The sequence below is a fragment of the Atractosteus spatula genome, chromosome 12, assembly GCF_055471065.1.
Source record: "Atractosteus spatula isolate fAtrSpa1 chromosome 12, fAtrSpa1.hap1, whole genome shotgun sequence".
NCBI classification, from domain to species: domain Eukaryota; kingdom Metazoa; phylum Chordata; class Actinopteri; order Semionotiformes; family Lepisosteidae; genus Atractosteus; species Atractosteus spatula.
In genome coordinates, this window is record NC_142717.1 from 4,126,186 (window position 1) to 4,143,888 (window position 17,703).

A 17,703-nucleotide genomic window follows, 5' to 3' on the forward strand; every position below is an offset into this window, starting at 1 on the left:
TACGCAAGTCGTATTAAGTCTCATTTTAACTACCGTGACACCATTTCTCTCTTTTACGCGTTACGTTTCAGACCGATACGCTTTGAATCCGTGTCGGTCCTGGCTGGACACTGTACCACAGTTTTCATCGCATTTGGAGTTCAGGCCGCTTCACAGATTAGCAGGCAGATACAAGCTCGACAAAACGGAAACTGTTAGTTCTTGTACATCATAGAAGAAAAAAATCAAACCGCTATCAGTCACTCTGAAGGGCCGGCAGTTTTACTTACAAGCTTTAGAAGTTAGTCTTCAATAAGTAAAGAACAGACACAAATTCAGAAATAGCAGTTTAATTGCACAATATGTATTTTTCCCCTCTTCAGAACCGTCTTAGTGCCAGTGAAATGGACACAGGAGTGAAGGTTAAGGTGGTATAAACATCATTCTGAACCAGTGGGAATCACAGGTCTGTCTGCAGCCCTGAAGAAGCTGTATGGATTGCAATAGAACGATTAACAAGAAATTGCAAAACAAAGGGAATTTCAGTGTCTAGCTGGAATAAATCTTTGCTATTATCTGAATGAGAAAAACCGTCACCGTTTCCCAATATCACCGTTTCCCAATTTTGCACGAACTCAAGTTGCAAATGAATGCAAAGCACTGACACTGCATGATGCCCTCACTACCTATGTCCCTCAGGTATTCATGGTTTTACCACACAGACCGATGAAACACAGGTACAATACGCTTTAAACAGCACACCCTTGTAATGGATGGTTGAGGTTAGAAAAAAACCGCACCTGAGACCGCCGGCAGCTCTCGGGGGGGAGGACAGCACAGTGCTGGCCTGGGGACGCTGCTCCACAAAGCTCTGTGCCCGGCTGTGTGTTGGCGAGGCCTAAGGACAAGGACGAGAACATCAGCAGAGGCCTTCCAGAGCACTCCGGGGTCTAGAATTCAGCTGCAACAAATAAATCCACAGAGAGAACAACACATCCGGGCTCCATACCTGCTGAGCCAGTTAATATCTATCTTTCAGATTACAGCAGACGTGCAAAGTAATGGTTAAAGGTTTATTCTGGGGACACACTAACCTTTTATGAACCTGTAAATAAGTTACTCGATTTGTTCCAGCCATCCATTTTCCAACTGCGTTATCATAAACAGGGCCATGGCCTATCCCGGCAAGCCATGGGCACGAGGCAGGATACACCCTGGATGGGACGCCAGTCCATTGCAGGGCAGACACACAAACTCACACCAGAGCCAATTATCTCAACCTACTGGTACTGTATGTCTCTGTATGGGAGGAAAGCCGCAAACCACTGCACCAGTATGGTGCCCTCTTGATATTCTACTGCAGTTAAATCCTTCATTGTATAAACAAATAAGTATCCAAATCAACTAGGCATCAGATGAATGAGTAAGGGTCTCAATAAAAACTAGTCTCAGTAAGGACCTCTTTTACTGAAGTCAGTTACATGCCTACTAATTGAAAAGACCCATGTTCAGTAATCTTATACTGACACCTTTAACCAGCAAAATTACAGATCAGCGTGTTAATGAGGTGCCACACCTCAATGCTCTGCTAGCTTCAGTGAACAAGGGCCCCAGAGTTTGCTTCCTAACCTTAACTTGGACTCCAGGGTAAGAGAAGACTTGGCACGTCCACAACTACCACTCAGTAAGAAATAGAAGTCTCAGTCAGTAAACCTGCCTCAAGTGCTTGAGTGCTTCAGTGCTGGGGGTACCAGTTCAGTCTTTTACTGTGTCTAATGCAAGGACAAGGGCTGGACACTCACAGGTATGCCCGTAAAGGTGACCGGAGGAGACTGCCAGGAAATACTGAAGCTGCCGCTGCCATTTGGGGTGAAGTTGGTTGAACTCGGGATGTTAACGGGTGCAGTTGCCTGGGGGGGAGGGGAACAAAACAAAATGTTTCAGATGTGTCCCATGTGTGTGCGCTCCAATTGCAAAACAACTTGCGTTCTGCAGCTCACGATTTTGGAGGACTAGCACTGCGCTTCTAGACCTGCTCTAACGAGTTCAATTTTCCTCTTCTCAACAAATTCTCCAGAGCGGGGCTTTGTAACATGGCCCCCTAACCCACCCCACACCCCCCATACACACACATGGTCCAACAGGTCCGCCAGGTAGCACCTACCTGATAGGCATGGTCAGTGTGGACGAGGTAGAGGGTGCTGGGAGCCGAGCGGCTCAGGGGGGTGGCGAGCTTGCCTCCTTCGCCCCTGGCGCTGGCGTTCTCCGGACGGCCAGCCTCGGGGGCACCAGGGCGGGCGGGCGAGGGGGAAAGCACGGAGGGCGAGACGGGAGAGAGACCGCTCAGCCCCTCGGCCACGGAGTCCGTGTTGAGCTTGATCTCGGTGTAGTAGAAGTCCTCCTCACCATCGCTGCACTCCGAGTCACAGTTACGCCTGGGTGGGGTGGGGGTGGGGTGGGGAACAGGAGGCCTGGTTACAACACCCTGAGCACGGTGTGTGGAAATAAAAAAAAGGAGTTTGATTGTGAAGATACTTGGTAATGAGATCAGAAAGATGCAACCCTATGGAGCCCCAAGACCTTCACTAATCAATGAAGGCTCTCTTTGGGAGACCAGGCAGAGCTCTACCAGACTATGGCACTGGTGCAACCCTAGATCACATCACTAATGATCGTGGCTGAGATTCTCCAAGTGCCGATGCACACACTGGTTTAGACTGGCCAGGCGGGATCTTTTAAGCCTAATGGCAACTTGTCACTTGTCAAGCACCTACCAGGAAGAGACATTTACCTCCTCCAGTCATTTACTGGAATGTACTAAAGGGCGATACGGACGTACAAGTGGGAGCTGGAGCACCACGATATCATCTCACATACTCCAGAACGGGTACAGGACATGCTTTGGGGGTCTTAGGATAATTAGCAGTTCCAAAGTGGCAAGCGCCAATTTTCTAAAGACCTCTTCTTCAAGATGTTGCACTCTTCAGAAGTACAGATGTTCTCTGACGAGTTGGAGTGACCCTTTTCTTAAGATGCCTTAAACAAGTCGATCACGGTGCAATACATACTAAAAATAGAAAAGTATATTGTGCTTTATGGATTCATTTTGTGGCCAACAAGTCTTGTCATTCTCTATCAACTATTTTTAGCAGGGCTTGGTAGAAATCTTTCCACTGCAAGTCATTCAACTTATAGATACGGTAGATAATGATCTCCACAAGAAATGACAACCTTCCAATTTCCAATCTAAGCAAATGGAGAAAGAAATATTACAAGGACAGAAAGACAACACTGAGGTTGGCCAAGTCTTTGGTTTTTCAGTAGTTCTTAAGTAGGGAGCTAACTATCCCCCCCCCCCAAAGGTTGTTAGCAGACCTGTGGACACGGAAGACTACGAAGTGTATTAAACACTGACGCCTGAACGCTGAGCAGTGCTGGATAGCCATCTTACCCCAGATGTACAGTACGAATGTGTTTCTGAATCCCAGCTGCTGTACTCAGAACCTTCCCACAGTTCTTCCACAAGCACTTGAACATCACCTTCATGGAGTTCTAAGGAAAACAAAAACAGGATTTTAAACCGAAGCCTCGATGCCCAAGTTTTTGGAGCTACCAACATCTTACACCATTCTTATATATGGATATCATATGCATGGTCTGATCCCAAAACAGGCCTTTAAAAAGTCTCCTAATTGCAGCAGCAGAACAGGCCTTTGCTCAGTTTGCTGTGCCATGGGACAGATATAGGGTCAGCCAACAGAAGGAATAATACTTCAGATACACATTCATATGGTGTATCACTGAAGACTAATGCTACAGTACATGTCCCTTTTGTAATCATCACAAGAGGTGAACTTACATGCTATTGACGGGAATCTCTAGTATGCGACAGGGCAGTCCAAAGTGTAGGTTTTTAATACGTTCTTTTAAAGTAGCAGTGAGTAAGTATTGTCTATTTGGGAACACAGAAATAACAGCTGCCAAGGAGGTGTTAATCTGGTTGAAGACCTAGCAGGTATGATAGATTAATCTACTCATTTCAGATGGTCTGAATTTTAAAATCACCTTGAATAACTTATTCAGGTTGGTTGGGAGATGCAGATGTGTTGAATAATGATCTGCACAAATTTACTAGAAACACTTAAATCATATAGCTGTCCCCCTCCCCGTGTATCAAATATACAGATGTAGAAAAACAGCAAGTCTAGTTTCAATCACATAAAAAATGGTCACAATATTCTATTAAGGACATAATGGAACTAGCCTTTTTCAGAAAGCCATGCACCGTTTTGAGCAACTATTTCAAAAGCACAAGTACAAAGTCAGTATGAACGTAAATATAATGATTTTCCTGCTTTGCTCTTCTGCAAGTGTTAAAAGGATGCAACTTGTCCCCTAAATAAGGGTGAGATGCTGCCCAAACTGTTTTTGGCATAGGCAGGCCAGCAGTTGCTAGAAATACTCCATTTAAATCATAACAGTCACAAAACAGGTCACGTCTAATTCTTCAGATACTGAACAGTCCGATTTCTCTGGCGCTCAAGTTCACAGAATATCCATCCTGAATGACCGCATTTGGGAAACTTGAATATACAGATGTATGTACACGTACAATGCTGTGTACCAAGGAACAACAACATCACCAAACGAACCCCAACTGTCTTTTCAGCCCTGCCGTCTACAAGTACGAAGCAGAGACAAATGCAAACTACATGGAAGTGCATTTAAAGCCAAGAACAGGGGGAACTTTATGCAAAGGTTGTGGAGTATAGAACAAGCTACCCAGCCATCTTGTCAAACCTACTACCTCAGGTCCAGGAAGGAATGTTCCAGATAAATTAGCCGACTACCTACCAACCTGGGAAGATTACACAGCCTGCAGCTATTCGGAGCCCCTTAGATCCAAGAAAGAAAAAACAGCCATCAGGGGCTGAACCTCGTCCACAAGCTCTTGCTTCTGCAAAGAAATGAATCTAACGAACCGCCCCCCAAACCAGACGACTGAGTGAGTGCCAAGAACCAGAGAGGTCGTAAAAGAACTCTGCTGTGGCTCGAACCCCTGAACGCCAAAGAAAACATGGGGGCTTTCAAAAGGCAGTGGTGACAGTTTAGGAAGCAAGTAGTTCTTGTACGAATTATGGTCGTCGACCACTCCTTGCACACAAACTGTAGATAAGCTCTCGGCAATGCAATTCATCTCGAAGAACATGAACATGCATCGCCTGCATTGTTAGACAACACAAGCATCTGAACAAACACCGACAAGGCTTCCAAATTACCCTCTCTTTGGGACCAGCCGGCAATTACAGGAACATGTGAGCAGAGAGGTGCTCCCTGTGTATCAGATTACCGCTAGTGTCCTGCTAAGCAGATCTGATTTTAAGATTTTTCATTCCAGACATTAAATGCATTCATTTTAATGCCCGATTCCCTGTAAGCCTCCAAAAAAGTTAAAAAAAAAACCTGAATGAATTACTTTCAGAGACAGATGACTGTAAAGGAAGGCTCAGCAAGCCCGATAACTCTGGCTGCTAGACGATGATAGGCTGGAGGAAACATTTATTCATACAGATAAAGCCAAGACTGGTCAGATCAGTGACGCACACACCAGCAGCAAGGACAATCAACATGCGTCTTTGTTCTGCTTCCTGTAGGAGAGCAGAGGAGGAAGCTCCCATTGCATTTCAGCTTGTTTCCTTTTTGTCATCAAAAATAGCCACTTCATAATAGGCAGCATTTTTTTTATGCGACTTAAAAAAATAGCACCATACTGTAGGTACTACACAAGAATAGTGACAAATGCAAAGAGGTCACATGGCCTGATCAAGCCTCTTGGGTTACCAGTAGGTTTTGAGATCCTTGCTTCTGTTAACTATCGGTTTCAACATGGCTGGGTAGTTTGCTCCAGTCCACTCCACTATCCGGCAGGAAGAGGTTCCTGTTAAGAGTACATCATCAAGAAAACACGCCATGGTTTGGGTACTGATGTAAATCCCTTTCACACTATTTGATTACCGGCTGTGTTTTATAAAATCAATTCTTGAAGTAGGCTACCACTGCACATTCCCGCATTCCACATACCACACAAGACATGCAAAACACCACACAAACAGGGGGTGATGAATTGTGAAGATGGCATCACACCTGAACTCTGCTAGAAACAAGATGTCTAAATGGCGTTAATCGGTCTTGGTCATTAAGGGAAGACGGGTTTGCTTACAGTCTTTGCGTGAGACTATGGAGATGAACATCTACCAGGAGACCGTACCCCTTAAACTTTCTAGTGCCCACAAGCGACCGTATCCTAACCTTTGCCTTTAGAGAGTGGAAGTCCATGTGGGTTCATGTCAGAAGGCACAACATTCATTAACACTTTGTGGCGAAAAGCGGATCAATTCCCAGAAAAGAGCAACTGAACGCACTTGTACCTCCTCCTCCCAGCCTGGGCACGTCACTCTTCCTGTAAAAAGAAGCTCTTTTCACCTTCTCCATCTCTCCACTTTTTCCTCCTGCAGGACAGGAAGCTACAGCCGAGACGGACAGGTCTCTGTGGTTACATTGCGTAGACTATATAGACCATGAAAGCTTAAACCAGGTTTGCTGTACCTCATTACTTCAGGTTCTACCAGTTTTTCCACTAGGATTCAATAAGCCTCACCACGAAACCTCTAGACTTTGCAACACAGCAGTTCACCTCCCCCACCCCAAACCCCCCCAGAGTTGACTTTAATGAGAAATATTCCTATTACAGAGCAAGAAAACTACCGCACTGTTAGTGGAATCCAGGTTATCCAAAGACGCTGACCTTCCTTTTCCGGGGAATGGGCTCATCAAAGAGAAGGCTGCCGGCATCCGCCTCGTCGATCCCATCATCCGGCTGGCTGGGGACGCTGGGAACGCGGAAGGGCTTAAAGCTGTCGGCGGAGAGGGGCGGGGAGGGGGTGGAGGGGTTGGACTGGTCACTGGGGGCACTCCAGCTCCAATAGCCGCTGCTGCTGTGGCTGGAGGGCATGAATCCTCCTTCTTTCCAGGAGCCGTTGGAGCCTTCTGCGGAAATCCCCACACGCAAAACAAAACACAAAGCCGAATGGCTGAGGACGTGCTCCTGCGCTGTCAGGCAACGTGCACAAAAGGACCGAACGACAAAGTTAGACCAAGATACCACTGAATCCCTTTGGCGTACGAAACCTAAATCAATTCTCAGTCGCTGTACGCGTCTCGTGGTAATTCCTCGCATTCTCACGCTGGTTCCATATACAGTCAGCGCAGCTCGTGCACCACTGGACAGCTGCAAAATAGAGATGGCAGGGGCGACACAAGATACCGCAGACAAGGTGGAGAAGTTAGAGGTGCTTCAGTGCACCTGTGGAGGACGACTCTCTGAATTAGACTTTAGCTGGGACACTGGGGATCCAAGCACCTAATACTGCAGGGTCTCTAGGTATCAAATTACATTACACTTGTCTTATATAGGAGGTAGGAGGTACTGGCCCTCGGAGGTAATACAACGGCAACTGAAAGTGACCGGTTTCATGGTTCTGGCACCTAATTTTATGAAGGGAAAAACTCATCAGTGCTGTATAAATGCATCAGCCAGCTTACAATTGCATTTTACATGTACACATTTAGGCAGATGAGGACATTGGGCATTATTTTCACACTCAACACCAAAGGGCTAAAAACAGAGCTTACGGATGGGAAGGGAAAGGGTCCCTACACTCTGAGCTTCTGTACAAGCCACCAGTAATAAGGAGCCCTCATGTACAGAGAGTTCAACAGACCTGAGCCCAAACAGGGCTCAGCCAACAGGACCAGACCCTGGGAGCTCCTGAACACTGCGGTCTACTCACCACCAAGTCTGACCGGAGGACTGCGGACGAGCGGGCTGGTGGACAGGCTGGTCAGGACCATGGCGGCGGTCACTTTGTCCATGTCCACCTCCTCTGCAGACTTCCTGAAATGAGGCAAAGACACACGGAGCCAGGAGTCACACCGCTGAAACCACTCCAGCGAGCAAGCACAGCTGGCAAGCAAAGCTTCTACCGCTGCTTGAAAGCGACCTGTGAGATATTCTGGACCCTGTGTGGGGCTGAAAGAGACGGCCATGTTTTTAAGACAGCAGGCTTTATTAACAAATGAAAAAAAATGAGAGCACAGAAAATGCAGCTGGGGAACAAGCACAACTCAAAATACACAAAATAATATGCCGACCCGTTAATGTGCTCATCTCTCCCTACTACTGCTCTCTAAGGGTAAGGCAGTCCTGGTTCAAGGGCCACCTGCTTAGCAGCTAATTATCTAATTAACTGAATGGGCAACCAATGAGGCATATGTAGACATTCTCCTAGGATACCAGCAGTCTCCTAGGATAATTAAGAGTCCTCCTGCCATAACCTCCCCTCTTTGAAAAAAGGAAAACTAAAAACCTGCCATTAGTTTCAGTTATCCTAATTATAACTAAGAAAGAGCTAGCTAATGTATATGGGGAATCGTGTAAAGAACATTGCTAATCTAGGTCTGCAAAACTACTCCCAATATTTCAAATTGAAAACACCTTATTACACTTCCTACAGAACGTTTCAAATAACCTTGCAGTTTCTGGTATTATACATCATAATTGCTAGGTACAAACAGGTAAAGGTAGAAACGAACACAAGCACAAATAACCTCGTTAACAAGAACAACAGTTTCACAAACTCCTAATAATGTCCAAGTGAGTGTGGGGTTTATGACACCAAATTGATCGTTCCCAAAATTGATGACTGCAACACACAGTCACAACACTTTAATGACAAGACCAAGATTTCACACACAAGACGAAAAAGAATCAGAAACAAAACTAGTCAGGAACAAGGCATACAGCTGAATGTCAGATGGGAGAGAAATAACAACCCAGAAAACTGACAAAGACCACAGGAAAGAAAGGAGTAGAGCATGACCAAAACAAAACCAAGCAGACCACCCAGGTTCACGCCAGCCCTGCACAACTTACAAAACCTGAGCAAAGCTGTCAAACACACACCAGCCTAAATAACTTGCACTGACACCTTATGAAAGCACTATCCTGTGACTATTGATCTTTGATGGTACATATCAACCCCACAGAAAGAAACATACACACACTGAGGCACGCGAGAATCCAGAAACAATAACTGTACCTTTATGGACTCTGGAGCAAAGACTCAGACTAACCTTTTACCTGCATTAAACTATATGTTGCCAAGAGCAGACAATCTAGATGCACAGTGTACACCTTGTCAATTCTATTGCTTTAACGCAGAAACAACATTCCTCATTTTCAGGAGGGGCTTGGCAAGATGAAGCAGCAGCCAGTTTCAAATCCTCACAAGTGTCCCGATCGTAATCGCACCTCTTAAGGGCCCTCCAGCTCTTTCTTATTTTGCTGATTCCGTGCACCTGCCCCCAATCCTGCCCCTCCTTATTTAAGCTGGGTGCTCTCGCTATTCTGGCTCTGCACTGGAAGACAGACGTCTGGAGGCCTGCCTACCACCAAGTTGCCCTATGCCCGCGGCTTGAGGACACAGGCCTCCTATCAGCGTCCTGACCAGCTGAATCCGGGGCTCGGAGCGCTTGGCCTCGTCATCCCCATTTTATTCCCTGTTCCTGTACCGGATCCCGTTCCGGTTTCTGACTCTGTTTTGTCCCGTCTCGGTTGGATCACCCGGTTTTGGACTTTTGGACTGCACCCCGGATTTCCCCCACTGGACGCCCCCCAAGCACCAGTTCACCATCGTCACGCCCCCCTGTCTGTCAACCCCTGATCCTCATCATCTCCTCCCCGTCGTCCTTTTCCACTTACTTCCGGATTATACCGTCTGCATAGGGTCCACGACTACGCTTTGTTACAACAAGTCATTCAGGCAAGGAAAAATGAACACTGCCCATCAGGAAACAATTTGAAAAAATAACACAAATGATGTGAAGAAAAACAGGCAGTACCAGTGCTACAAAATCTGGAATATAATTATTAATTTATGACCGTGACCAGATACAAAGTTTCTCATAAGTGATTCAAAAGCATACAGGACAGAATGTTTTACACATGAAGACAGAACAGTTCAGGTGTGTTGGCTCAAAGTGGGGTTGGGTAGTCAAATCATTTGTTTTGAGGGAGGACATACGAACAGCTACAAATGAAAGGAGGCTATTGGACCCATCTAGCCTCTGTGGTAGTTAGCAGCTAATTGATCCCAGGATCTCATCTAGCCATTTCTTGAAAGAAGCCAGGGTATCTGCTTGAACCACATGGCTGCTAGCAGTTCCAGACTCCTACAACCCTAGGAGGTGCTAGAGTTACACATCTGTACACGGACCGAGAGACCCCAAAGGTCCTAACCTAAGCGCTGAGTACATGGTCAGGACTGTCCCAAGTCTGTGCAGTAAAATTTCATTTTGGTTTAAGCATTCAGTCTAAACAGAGAAACACTTAAAGCCTGTCATTGTCCCAGAATTAACAACCAGCACCTCAATGAGCGCCGGAGTCTATAGTGTTCGTACAGTAACATATCTTTCCAGCTGAAATCGCTTCTAATGAAAGCCATTAAAAAGAGGCTATTCCCTCAATATCCATTAGAGTCAGGGCCTAATTTACTGCTTCTCAACAAAGAGAAATGATGTCATTATGCATTTTAAATAAATCACTCAATTACCTCATGCACTTACCAGCTCATTTGCACGGGTTGTCTAAACTGGAGAAGCAACGCTCCCTGGACACTGTAGCTGTGCTGCTGATCTCATTTTTGGTGGCAATTAGGTTGTATGATATTGTATGCTGGAATACGATAAAGATACAGGGACCTAATGATTTTATGGCAAATCTGGGCATCACAGTCTGCATATTAATTAAATAACCTGAATCTGAAAAGCTTTAGATTGTGTATAATTAAGATGTGATGTATGACCACACAGTCCAAAAGCCCCAAATCACATTCATCATTAACGTCCCTTATCAAACCAAAGTAGTGCAAGTTGCAATTATTAAAAGAAAGTAATTAAAATGGATTAGAAAAATTACATTAAAAGGTGCAAGACAGAGACAAAAGAGTAACAGTTACATTTTAATAGCTTGAGAATTTTGATAAAAATAATCGCTGTGAGATGTGATTGCCCTGTTTAGGGTTTTGGAAAGTGGAATTTATCTCTCCTCTTTCAAAATATTATGGAGATATATATATATATTATAAATATACATGGATGTATATCTTTAAAAAAGACCTAACATAGATCTTCCAACACAAGCTATCAAGTTTTAAAAATATGGATGTTGTTCCTTTGTAGATGAAGAGGGAGTGTCTGCCTTGTATAGAATATGGTCCAGAATAATTTTACAATTCAAATTGGCATTTTTAGAACTTAAGGCTGTCTTTCTAAAGATAAAATATGCATTATATTAATAGGCCTCGGCCGTTTATTTTTTAAATGTTTTGGCCACGCCCACCTGCACAACCACCCAGTCTGTCCTTGGGCACTCTGCAGTCACCACAGTACCATCTCTTCGCTGACACCACTGCAAACCTGGAGAAGTTCAGCAAGGGTCCAGTCCAGCTCTGCTTCACTGCCTGGTGAGTCCCAGTCATGGCTGGCTAGCGAGACAACCCACTTTCATCAGTCACATTCTGACTTCAGCTTTTTAAATGTCTGTGTCACTACCGGCACTTTCACTGTCCAAAGCCACAGCCACTGATATGAGGTTGGACTCTCTTTCACAACGGTATTACACTGAGACAAATGCAAAGAAGCCTTGTACTTGGTTCATTTTAATTATTTTTTGTGAAAAAGCTACAACCAACTTGTTAGCTTTCAATGCACATATGATACAGTATGGTATATAGTCCCATTTCTTTCGTAAAATTTAGTTATGGTCCAAGATCAGCTATTTGAAAAGAATTCATTTTGCAGACATCTGTTGCCTTTAACCAACCAGATGTACCTGCGTTTAATGGTTGAACTTCGAAGACAGGTGTCTTGTGGGTAGCTGGTGAAAGGTAATAGTTTGGGGAAAAATGCACCACAGTCATAGAAAGTGAGTGCCATTTTTGGTGTTCCAGTCTCAGCCAAGTCTGAACTGTAGCGCTCATTCGCCACAACATGCGAAAATCCCACTTTTTACAAGATCATGTAGATTATTACAGGCAATCTTCAATTCACGTAAGGGTCCCACACAACCTTAAACAGAAACTTAGATCAGGTTGAGAGAAGATATGCACATGTGCAATGCAGAATGAGACTGAAGCCACACGCAACTTCTGAGCGTAGTCACTCATAAAAGCTCTAAAAACACGGGAAAAGGGATGTATGTCACGATCGTCACCCCTCCTCTTAAGGGCGCTCCAGCCCTTTCATATTCTAGTTGATTATGTGCACCTGCCTCCTGTTTTGTCAGTTATTATTCAAGCCTGGCGCTCCCGCTATTCCTGGCTCAGCATTGGGAGATGGACGCCCGGAAGCCCCCCTATCGGGAGAGGGTCCAGGAGAGACCTCACGTCGTCCTGACCATCTGAGTCCCAGGCTCGGAGCGCCTGTCCTCGTTACCCTGGTTTTATTCCCTGTCCCTGTCCCTGTTCTGGATCCCGTTCTGGATTTTAACCTTGTTTGTCTCGTCTTGGACGGATCCCCCGGTTTTGGACTTTGGACTGCGCCCCGGATTTCCCCCTTGGACTGTCTGAACTTGTTCGCCTGCGCCACGCCCCCCAAGCACCGGATCACCATCGTCACGCCCACCTGTCTGTCAACCCATTGCATCCTGCTGTACCTTCCCCTGTTGTCCTGCTCCACTTACTCCCGGATTATACCGTCTGCACAGGGTCCTGAACTACACGTACAATGTATAAGCTATTTGTTTTAAAGTTTCCATGCTGCAAAAAGAAGAAAATAATAATAAAAATAATAAAGTCTCTTAACAAAAGCTTTCTCTCAGGGTGAGAAGAATATGATGCGTGAGATCGTTTGTTATGCCTGCTTTATTAAAGGCAGAAAAGGAAACTTGAGAAGGGGCTGAAAAGGAGGTAAATAAATTGAAATCTCCATCAATTAGCAGGGAAAACACAATGAGATCAACTTTGGCTTTAACGCTTGCTTTTTTATTTTACATCCTGATGATTTGGATGCACTTAAATTGTGAGTGTGGATAATTTTAAAAATGTGATTATGACAAGGATTCCCTTTTAAAATGAATACGCTGAGAAAAAGCGAGTAGAGAGCCAAGTAATGTCTTTGTGTAGTTCATGAAGACCGCATGGCTAACGAAACAACATTTTTTTTTATCATTTCTGGGGCTTTCTTTTCCTATGGAGCCTCAAGCTGCAGCAAGAACATAAACTGTATTTTGTACACAACTGTACCTAATATTTTTGATCTGTGAAAAATGTTCTGCAAAAAGAACTCAGATTTATCTACATGGAGAACACCTCTACTAGCATGTTCCCTCAATTCAGTGTTTTGTAAGCCACAGTGAGTCCTGTTCTGTGTATTAGGGGTAAAACCAAAAACCTCTTTTGTACTTGAAATAATCCTATCCTTGCATTCTAACAACCTTAAAAGAAAATGAACCTTGTTGAGAGATAAGTAAAAAAATACAATTATTTCACAGGACAAACACGCAAAGGCACACATGTATGCAAGAAAAGAAAAAGATAAACTATGTGCAGTGCGGTACAGTATGAAAGTGCTCCTGAATGGGCAATCCCATTCTAAATCATGCATTACTAATGCCTTTGTCCCGTCTGTCCAGTGCGAGGTTTCGGTTAGAATTTGCGCACATTTGGAGGTCAGTCAGAAGGCTTGTCCTGGTTGCTGAACTGTCCAGCAAGTATCTTCCCGCGTTTGGACCAGCTATCTTGCCTCATCTGAATGGGGAGAGGTTGTGTTAATAAAATGGACAGGGAATCCAGGCCTCAGTTCTATTTACCACCCACCAGACACACAAATCAACAAGGATGCTGCGATATTCTAACCTGAGAAAGCTGAACTGGAGGATTCCAAGTCCCTCTAAATTCTAAATTGGGACGTTTAAGGCCTTACAAGCACGTCTTCAGCTGCTGTAGCACATGCATAAAAACCATCACCTTCCATCTTTTTATTTTTATCTCTCTGCAGCTAATCCCTTGCTAAAACCATTCTTGGCAGAACAAAATATTCAAAAATAAAACCAGCACAAGACATATTTTTGCCATCTCTCCCTCTGTGTTGCTACGGAAAAAAAAAACGAGTCTGTTTTATTTTCTTCCCCAAAATGGTTTGAATTAGATGAGAGCTTTTTAAGTTCATCCACATGGGACACAGACACACACACACACACAAAAGGTAGCGGTTAGCTACCAAGGTGAGAAAGTACTACCGCGCTGCGCTTCTGAATTTCTGAATTGTCGGGTTTCACGGCTCTGTCTTTTGACGTTATGTAACAGCTGCCTTTATTCCTGGTTCCACCCTGTAAAATATCCTCCATTTTAACTTGATGCTGTGCTCGTCTGGGCAGCACTCGCGCACAGAAGATCTGGGAGTGGGGTTACTGTCGGTCACTAACACGGCGCGGCAAAAAATCACAGAGCTTGGCAGTACTCCAACCCCAGAACTGCTCCCTCTGCTAAAGAGAGATGGAGGCTGCGAGAGGCTGGCAACCAGCCAGACAAGCATTTTGCTCTAATACTTTCCTCGACAGTCCTGTTTACTTTCTAATCCCCAGGACAGACAAAATAGCGCGCCCACCAGCCCAGTCCAATTTGCTTCAGTACGGTGTGTGGCACGCTGGACATCGGCGCAGGAAAGTCGCACTCAACAGAAAGGAAAACAATTCTATTTGTCATCACCCACCATTTTTCTCTTTTGCACCCTCGCATTTTGGAGTCACTAGCTGTTGAATGACCCACTTTGATCCTACTGCCCCCAGTACAGGCACAGGGGGAACGAGGACAATAAAAGTTTGAACCCCACCCATCCTCCACAGACACACATCCTTGACATTATAAAATAATAATAATTAATAATATCCTTACACTTATACAGGGCTTTTCTGGACACTCAAAGTGCTTTACAGGTAATGGGGACTCCCTTCCACCACCACCAGTGTGCAGCCCCACCTGGATGATGCGACGGCAGCCATAGTGCGCCAGAACGCTCACCACACATCAGCTCTCAGTGGGGAGGAGAGCAGAGTGATGAAGCCAATTGATAGATGGGGATTATAAGGAGGCCATGATTGGTGAAGGCCAGGGGGAAATTTGGCCAGGACACCAGGGTAACACCCCCACTCTTTTCGTTCAAAACCTGTGAGCTTCTGCCTCCTGATGACAATGAGAGTTACACAACAAGCCGAGGTCTCCCTGGCTGAGTCTTCGGGTTAAGAAGGCTCCACGGCCGAAACATTGTATTTCTTTTCTTCTCTTTTCAGCATGGAAAAGACCTTTACTTGTGCCTTCATAGGCCTTACTTGTTAAGCTCAATTCAGTTACAAAGTCTCTGAGCCACCAGGGAAGCTCCTTGTATAAACCTAGCAAACTGTTCTACAGACCACTTGCTGATCATTTGAGAACAGACAACTGAGGGAAAACAGACCGACAACTGTTAGTTGCATACAGCCAGTTTACAGAATGAACTCTGTATATACTGTATAATTTTAACTACAGAGGTCAGGCACTTACACTACTCATGTAAACCCTTAGACAAGGAAAACAATCCAATTAGCAAGGAAAAAATAAAGCTAAAATCTTTAGCAAAGCTTTGTGAAAAGGTAAATCCTTCAGTTTCTACTAAGCAGATTGTGAACATAAAGTGTACATTTTATACAAAGTGACTTCACAGTCATTTGCAACAGACTTTAAATTCCAGCTTTACTTCAAATAATATTAGCTGCTGTATGCTGGTTAATTTTTAGATGTATTTGGTTATTTTCTAGAACTCTTTAGAACTCTCTAGAACTGAGAATTCTATAAATTAGTTAACTTATCATTTGATCAGCATTTAAAATAATCAGTAACGTACTTTCATCTTTTCTAACTCAGCAGTAAATGCAATATGAGATTCACTGTCACCCGAAGAATGATTTCCTTCCTGTTGCTTCGTGCAGCGAGCGCCTCACATTATTTTATTACTTATACTGCAAGAAGAGTAACAAGACAACTGAAAAGCTTTGAAATCAGGCAACTCTACTTAAGTTGACAGTGTGAACAACCAGCAGACTAATCCAGATCTGGAATGACAGCTGCCAGATCGGGCTCTCTGTGAATGAACATAATTTGAAGATGAGCAGTAAGCAGTGTGGAGTGTCTTCCCCCAAACGAGAAGTGTTATCACAACAAGAGGGGCGTAAGTGTCAGGCAGGTCTGTGGGAGCTTTTAAATTCACCAAGAGATGAAAAAAAAAACAATCCACATGCTGCAGTCTGCTGACACAATGTCAAGACAAAAGTGAAAAAAACAGGAGAAAATGAAACTGGTTGCTGTGTGATGAAGAATGTTACTGTGACTATAAAAAGAAAAAGACCGTTATAGATAATGTATATGTTCCTAAATTCCTCCCAGAATTTGTTCAAAGATGTGGTAAAATTTAAAAAGTACCAGCTTGCAGTAACACTGATCATCCTCAGGAAGTAATAATAGCTTAAACAGATATCACTATCAATATCACTGCAATCCCACAGACAGTACTGTGAGCTTTCTAGATTTTTTCTGATCAAACTCTGACTCAAACGTGTACAGTTAACCCGACAGTGCTTCAAAGATTATATTTCACATAACCCATAAGGGTTAAGACATCTTCTTCCAATTACCAATTTTACACAAAGTGTGTTCACACACAGTTGAACTCCAGCGTCTTATGTCTGCCACCCAGCTAAAGGCTGATGGCCCAGTGTGAGTGTATGAAGTACTGTATCTCATCTGAATCTAGTGGGTTTCCACCAGCACAAGCAGTTTGTAATCCTTTTTAAGGGTGAGACATTGTGTGACCTCATGTGAGCAGACAATTCAAACATGTGGGGAACAGGTCTAAGGTACAGCAGCAAGATAACTAGGAAAAGCGTTAACAGTTCATATTATTATTCTTTAACATTATACGGATAACTGAACACAGCTGCCCACAACTACTATATTTATATGTGGTTCTGTGCTTTGCTCCCATGTGGACGAAGAGGCTTTGTGTGACATTAAGACATCTGTGCTTGCTAGCATGACCTGCATAGTGATACAGTGTCTGAGGTTCAAAGCCGTGCCATCTGCTGTTATCACTTCATTACTTTCAGTTTGACATGCTTCACCATCCAGAGTTGGAAATATTGGTCTTTGACCAATAACTTGCATCCTTCAGCTACCCAACATCCAACAACAGCTGGGCACACACAGAGACAAGAATCTTCTTAGGTTCTGCACAAAAATGACTCAGACCTTTGGTGCTTTCAAATTGGGAATTTTTAGCTTCCAGGCATGAGAGCACATTCAGTGAAATCAAGGGTCCCTCACACTTTCGAAATTAAAAATAGCAGAGCACTTGCATAGAATATTTCCACATGGAAGTTTGCAATGGTGTTTCTGAGTTTTTTGGTAGTTTTACTGTGGTGTGTCATGCTTTGCCATTCCTGTTTTATGGTGTGTTTGCCTCTCACTTTGCTTTACGCCTCTTACATGCAGAACCCTGCACTTGTGTACATTAAAAACCAATTATCAGGAGAACATTTTTTAAATTTAATTTGCTGCTTCTTCAGTGCTTAGCAGT

At 44.2% G+C, this 17,703-nt stretch overlaps 1 protein-coding gene across 1 annotated transcript in view; it reads right to left on the bottom strand.

The window, feature by feature from the left end:
• znf704 (zinc finger protein 704) overlaps positions 1-17,703 on the bottom strand; it is a 55,066-nt gene that overhangs the window by 14,302 nt on the left and 23,061 nt on the right. The window contains exons 3-8 of the mRNA XM_088929713.1: positions 7,830-7,933; positions 6,785-7,026; positions 3,431-3,531; positions 2,144-2,414; positions 1,782-1,889; positions 780-877 (exon numbers count right to left, since the gene is read on the bottom strand). Coding sequence (XP_088785839.1) covers positions 780-877; positions 1,782-1,889; positions 2,144-2,414; positions 3,431-3,531; positions 6,785-7,026; positions 7,830-7,933 — 924 coding nt within the window. The remainder of the gene's footprint in view (positions 1-779; positions 878-1,781; positions 1,890-2,143; positions 2,415-3,430; positions 3,532-6,784; positions 7,027-7,829; positions 7,934-17,703) is intronic.